The sequence below is a fragment of the Nematolebias whitei genome, chromosome 1, assembly GCF_014905685.2.
Source record: "Nematolebias whitei isolate Nwh7 chromosome 1, NemWhi1, whole genome shotgun sequence".
Lineage (NCBI taxonomy): Eukaryota > Metazoa > Chordata > Actinopteri > Cyprinodontiformes > Rivulidae > Nematolebias > Nematolebias whitei.
The window spans coordinates 55989032-55995942 of NC_056498.1; the positions used below are offsets into that span (position 1 = coordinate 55989032).

Here is a 6911-nt window from a genome sequence, read left to right on the forward strand (position 1 = left end):
ATAGACGATCCACAGGTAACATGCTAGCATACAGGTATTGAAGTGCTTGTCCGAGCTGCAAAATGCCCATACAGTTCTAGAAACTTGCACATCAAATGGAACTCCGTTCAATGTAAAGATTTTCTTGTTTAGCAGTCAGTATATATTTTTTTTGTGCAGTGTTCCAGGTCAAATCTGCCTCCTTTCTATGGAAACTTGATTTTAGCTCGACCCACGTGGGTCAAAAAAAGAAAATTATGCAGAATGAATCTCACCTTTATCATTTTTTATAGGACGCCAGTGACAAAGTTTAGAGAATCTGTCACAACTACCTGCTTCCCCACCATCAAGTTTTAACCAGGAGGTGAACCTGGCTGGCTTTTGAAAACAAACTTAAACAGTAATTTAGCGACCATCATATTGCTGCACTGTCCTCCTGTGACTCACAAAATAGTTTCAAAATCCTACTGCTGCATGAAACTTAAATACCTGTTTTACTTGAATTTCTTAAAGCATCCACACCTCTTATGTCACCTGAAACAATCCTCTTAATAAACACAAGTGCAGTTTTTACTTTAAATGCTCAAAACTTCCACACAACTTTCAACTCCTGCAAACTGGACTGAATGACCGTAAAGAACATTAGAAGCACGTAAAAATGATCACATGCATGAGGGAGAATTATTTATTATTAAAGATAAAGATTAGAAAAATTTCAATAAAAGCTATTTTCTTGATGCATTTAGAAACATCAAGGACTTGGAACATTTAAACACTTTGCAACAACTGGAAAAGAAAGAAAACAAATGGTGAACGTTTAATTAACGGTATAAAAATCGTCTGCGTCATTCAGCTCAAATCTATTTTTGAACAATGATTTTTAACTGTGAAAACTTCCACAAATTGATGTTAAAAAGCGTGTCTTTCCACCGCTGATGGTGCAGTAAAAGCTGAGAGTGGGGACTGCATCACAAACTTACAAAACAGTGAATAGTTTCATACCAAAAACAAGGTTTTATACAAACACTTTAAACGTATTACGCACAGATGATGGGCTTGCTGTGTGGAACAGGGAGGCGAGTACATGAAAGCCAGCTGCGTGTTTAGCTGCCGCCACACTGAGCTCTCGCAGCGCCGTGTGGAACTAAAAGTTGTCAAATCTGTCCACGTGGTACAAAAAGACGCGTCATTTTTTTTTATATATATATATCTCGACAAGTAATCCACCACAAAAACTTCCATCAGGCACATTTCAGTCTACTGGTTCTGCTTCTTCTTTGCTGGTTTTATAGCAGGCATCTCTTCCTCCTCCTCTTCCTCTTCTTCGACTTCTTCTTCGTCCTCAGAAAGTTCAGTCTTCATCTTGTGAGGCTGACAAAACCAAAGCGACAACTTTAAGTTAAAACTGAATCTTAGGGTGAAAAACAAAATACACAGATTTTTAAATCTACTAGATTAAATTCTTCAAACATAAAAATGATTTTTGACTTTGTTTAATCTAAAAGTCTGACCTGCATATTTTTGCTTCTCTTTTAGTGGCACACGCACACGCACGCACACACACACAGACAGGTCCAACAACACAGATGTGTCGGTGTGTGTATTACTTTAAGAAAACCGTGATCGATACAGCTGTTGTGTCGTACGGCAGTGAGGCGCGAGGCTGTGTTGATCAGGATGGGAAACATCTGCATTTGTGCCGAATGGGGGAGAAGACTGTGCAGTTATTGGACCTGCGTTGCCGAGTTTTGGAATGGATAATTTGGAGCCATCGAGAAAGAGAAAACTAATCATTTTTAATTGATGACGCCAAATAAGGTAAATGTTGATCATTTCCTTTCTTCACTTTTGTTCAGTTTCTGTTTAACTGAATTTCAATTCCTTTCTGAATAATTCCTCATTTATTTTTTTTAACATGAATAAATGTAGTTTTTTTCTTGTTGTAAACTTACCACTACATTGCTGAAAGCCATAAAATGTGTACATAAATGTCAGGGATGCAACACTTCCCACTGACCATTACTGCTGAAAGAATGGTGCAAACAGGCCTGTCATGATAACAAATGTTGCTGGGCGATTAATTGTCTCAGAAATTATTGCGATAAACGATAATACAGTTTGAAATTTGACAATAATTAGTAATTATTGTCAAATTTAAGAAGGAATGTTTAATTTGTTTTGCATGTAGTACCGTTTTTTGACCACCAGATGGCAATATAAGACTGAACCGAAGGATGGATAGCGAGGGAGTGAGCAACGCGTCTCTAAGAAAATTGGGAGGGAGGCCCCTTGACGTGACATGGACCGTCTCTTCGGTTCTCAAAATGGCGGATGCTCTTGTGGTTTGAGCTCTTTAGCATAGCATTTTCACACAAAGCTTTTAACATATATATTTTTTTAAATCAGTAAACAAGTTCTCAGCTTCTTTTTGCAAAGAAAAACTTTTTACACAAAGGCACGGGTTTCAACCGTGAATTTGAGCTTCGACAAGACGGAGGTCACACAGTCACACGCCAGGGAGACAGAAGTGGGTGAAGAATTTGTCCGACAGACAGCTCACACAGCCGAAGGCAGAGATCCTTGCCGGGGGACTGAACTTTGCGTTTGCACCAAGAAGAATTCCTCTGGTGGAGATGATCACAGCCACAGAATCAGCCATCCACAACAACAAAATGTCAAGAGTTTGAAGCAGATCAACTCAAAGTTTCAGCTGCCTCAGCAACGCCAAACCACCACCTTCCAACATCAGCAGAGAGGAGAGGGACACACACATCATCATCCTCCCAGCAGACAAAGGAAGGCGCACAGTGATTCTGAACCAGAAAGACTTTCATGAGAAAGCTGAAGAGATCCAGGAAGTGGACACAAGAAGAAGCTGATTGAGTACCTGAAACATTTGAAGCAGGACAAGGCCATTGACCATATTCTGTACCCAGGGGAGGCCACGCCTGGTCTGAATAATGTCCCCAAAATTCCCAAACAAGATGCACCGTTAAGACCGATTGTTAGCATGATTAACTCCGTAACAATGTTTGCAAATATCTGGCTCATCCCTTTAGTTGGCAGCTCAGAACACCACATACAGAACACCATGGACTTTGTGGATAAAGTGAAGGATGTCATCATGGAGACTGATGAAACAATGGTCTCTTTTGATGTCACATCACTCTTTACGTGCATTCTTGTTGATGAAGCAGTCAGTGTTGCCAGATAGTCTAGGTTTTCCAGCCCAAAAACCTGTTAAAAACTGCCATATCAGACAAAAATCTACCAATTAATATATAGTTACAGTATATTTACTGTTGAACATGAACACACATCAGTAGAAGCCAAGATAATTTAACAATATGTGGCAAAACTTCCCAGAGTTCCCAGCAAAATCAGAATGAAAACCGCCCAATTTGCAGTAAACTGCCCAATCTGGCCACACTGGAGGCAGTAGAGGTGGTCGGTTTAAAGTTAAAATCAGACACCACTCTGAGCAGCAGGACCACGCTTTCCACTGAGCAACTGTGTCAACTCTTGAAAAACTGTAGCTGCAGTCAACCTACTTCACATATGGGGGGTATAGGTAAAAACACAGGTGAGCAATGGGGTCCCCCATTTCATAGAAAAGAGAGCTTTGGCAGGCGGGTGGTTGGACTCCTCTACAGTACCATGTGAATGTTTTCTCCAAAGCAGAGAACTTGTCTATAAGACACAAAATCACATCTGGCCCCAACAAGCTGCAAAATATTTTGTTCCACAATAAAAATGAGTAAACCCTGCAGTATCCTGTCAACCGATACACAACCACGTCAATGCTGATAATGATTTTTACCCTACATTCAATTTAGTTTCACATTTTCCCATGTACTTCCTTGATCAAATAATACACTTGCGTCAAATACAGAATTTACAACAGTCATAATATTTTGGTTATATTCAAATTAATTGAAATATATCCACTTCTTTCATTCAGTGAGCACTTTAATCATTTGGTCTCCACAAAATGAACAAGTCTGTCAGGTGCCCTGCAATGACCTTCAAGTCCAGCAGATGTCGCCAAATATGCCACATTCTCCATAAAGAGACATGGACCCATCACTACTGCCAATCACAGGGTATTTACCTTCTCTGATACAAATATGTTTCAAAGATTTTTAATTAAGATTTTCAAGTAGTCCAGCATGCCAGCCATCAATAATATGTTTCTGAACAATGCTCGTTTATTCAAAGCACTAGATATGGTGATGACAATAAATGTTGTGCAGCCCTATCAGCAACTTACTCCAAGGATGCAAGGATTTTTATTGTCATTCACATCACATGTGGTACATGAGGTGGAATGAAACTATGTACACAGGGTCCCAGTTACATCCAACTGGGACACTGTGTACATAACCCAATGTAATAATTTCAAGCATTGCATCATTCAAACTTGCTTTAAACCATGACACATTAAAAACTAATTTCTAACATTTGTTAGCTAGCTGATCCTCAATTTGGCACATCAACAGTTTTTAGGTCAAAGTAATTTTAAAAAATCTGGTTTTTGCGAGCACTAATAATAAAAGTAATAAACTGTAGTAGCTCTGGTCGGGATATAAAATGAGTGCTGGAATAGTTATGTAATGTGAAAATACTTGTGTTCATAGTAACCATTATGAAGGCTTTTAAATTGGGAGTTGGTTTAAGACAACAGAAAGTCACTTTGGTCTTAATCTCTTTTTCTCCAAACTTAAATTGCTAAACGACTTTCTTGCAAGTAAGTTTCATAACCTTTCCACAGAGCCCCAGTTCAAAAAATCTGATCTTTCTGTCTAATTAACAGTTTTTTAAATGGTTTTCATTACTGCTTTACTTTTCATGTCCTGAAGAAATGCAGGGGGAGGCAGGATACCTCTCATACATAAGTGTTTGCCAATACAAAGTATTGATTTAATTAGATGAAGCCTTACCGATAAGGTGCAGCCCGCTGACAATAACTGGTCCAGTTCCAGCCTTGAGCCGGATGGTCACTGGGGCTTTTAGTTCAAACTCTCCCAAACTCACCTACGTTGAAAATAAGAAAATGTTAAAGATATCAGATTTCGGTGGTTTAATCCACATGTAAACTTTGTTTAATACATTACCATAGGCAAACATTTAATGTGAAGGTTGGCGATGGGGACAGAAATAGTCTTTCCTTGGTGGTTCATGGCTGTTACCTCCACCACATTGCTCTCCTCTTTTGCACCTTCACCAAGGCAAACCTGAAGGAAACCAGATTTAATCACAACGAAACAAACTGGATTAAAGAGAGAAGTTAAACACTTGTATATAAACACATCACAGGAGCAGAATCTATTTTACCGTACATTTATCACTCATGATGTGTACATACTGTTCTGAGCTCGAGAAAGTGCTCCAGGTCTTCTTCTTCATCCCCTTGGAAAGTGAAGAAAGGTACTTTCGTTGACAATTCGCAACCTGGCGATAAAAGGAAAATATTAATTAAATATGTAGCCGCGCAAAAAGACAGAATAAACGAGGTGTGGCTTTTTAATTACAATCTAATGTTTGTCGGGATAGCAGAGCGCCCACAAACCCACGTGTGAGTCAACCGAGAAGCACAAATAAGCAGTTTAAACTGTACTTACTGAACAAAAAGCTCTCCAACTTGGACTGTGCAGTCGGGCCGACATCCATGGAGTCCTCGTCACCGAAAGACATTTTGCTCAAAGGTCGTAGTTGATTTAATTGTCAGCGTTTTATGCTTAAATGAATCCTTCACGAAAAAGCTGCGTGAGCGTCGCAGACTATTTGACACGTAGTACGTCATCAATGCGCGCCTGAGGCTCGGTGAGATTTTTGTTTAGGATCAGCTTTTTTTATTGTTTTTTTTACTTTCAGCAGTATTTAGGATCAACTGAAAACTTTTTAAAGTTTCTGGACACCCAGATAGTAAACAATTGCAATACATGTAGTCCAACTTAGACATGGTAAATGCATGAACTTAACATGCTAATTATACCTCTGCAACCATAATTAAATCATACACAATGAAATTAAAAAATAACTTTCATACCTGCTTTCAGGACCCATATTTTGTTCAACAACAAAAAATATCATTTTTATGTTGATTCAGCATTTCTTTGCATCATTTTTCTCCTTTCCTATACAATAAAAACAGAATACCCAGACATTTATACAGAAGAGACACACACCAGTACAGCAACTTAATGATTTATTAGTTTCTATTACATATCTTACAAAAAAATGTACAAAGACAAGCTGTTTAATACCCAATCATCTGAACCTTCAACTCAAAATGTACAGGCAGAGCCCTATTTCAATTACTTTTTTTGTTAGATTATTGGAAAAAGACCCAAACATCAGTAAACTACACCATTTTAAATAGGAAATTAAATGCTTGTTTTATGACACGAGAGCAGATCGTTTCGCTCCTCGCCGACCGACAGTACGACTCTAAAGAACACGGGGGTTGTATGAGTTTTTCCTCTGAGCAACACAGAAAATTATATACAAATAATCACTGTCTGAATAGTGTTTACAGAATGTCTAAGCACAACACTATCATGTTTTAGCTGTAAGTGGCATGCTTCTTCCTCGATGTGGCATCGGATGAGATTTTTCCCAAACGTCCACCGCAGGAAATGCAGAACACCTCATGCACATTATGAACGTACAGTATTGAAAACTCACATTGACAGGCAGCTACAGAGCAACTTATAGCACACGTAACCAACAGAACACTTCAGTTGAATTGTTAAAAAGTTGTCTTTAAAATAAAACTACGGATTTATAAAGACAAACGGAAAACGATTTGGAACAGAAAACATCCAACAACGAGGGGGAAAAAAATCCTAGGAAATGGCTACAAACCTTTAAAGCTACTGATGAACAGCGTGGAGCTAACTTTAGTATTCAAATACAAGATTGACTTAAAG

General features: G+C 38.6%; 1 protein-coding gene across 1 annotated transcript; it reads right to left on the reverse strand.

The window, feature by feature from the left end:
• Nucleotides 1-738: 738 nt before the first annotated feature.
• On the reverse strand, nt 739-5769 carry npm3 (nucleophosmin/nucleoplasmin, 3). The gene is given in 6 exon segments (XM_037679173.1): nt 739-1333; nt 1335-1350; nt 4920-5013; nt 5094-5213; nt 5345-5430; nt 5601-5769. Coding segments are annotated over 6 exon segments (486 nt in total). The 5' UTR covers nt 5674-5769; the 3' UTR covers nt 739-1236.
• Nucleotides 5770-6911: the final 1142 nt, after the last annotated feature.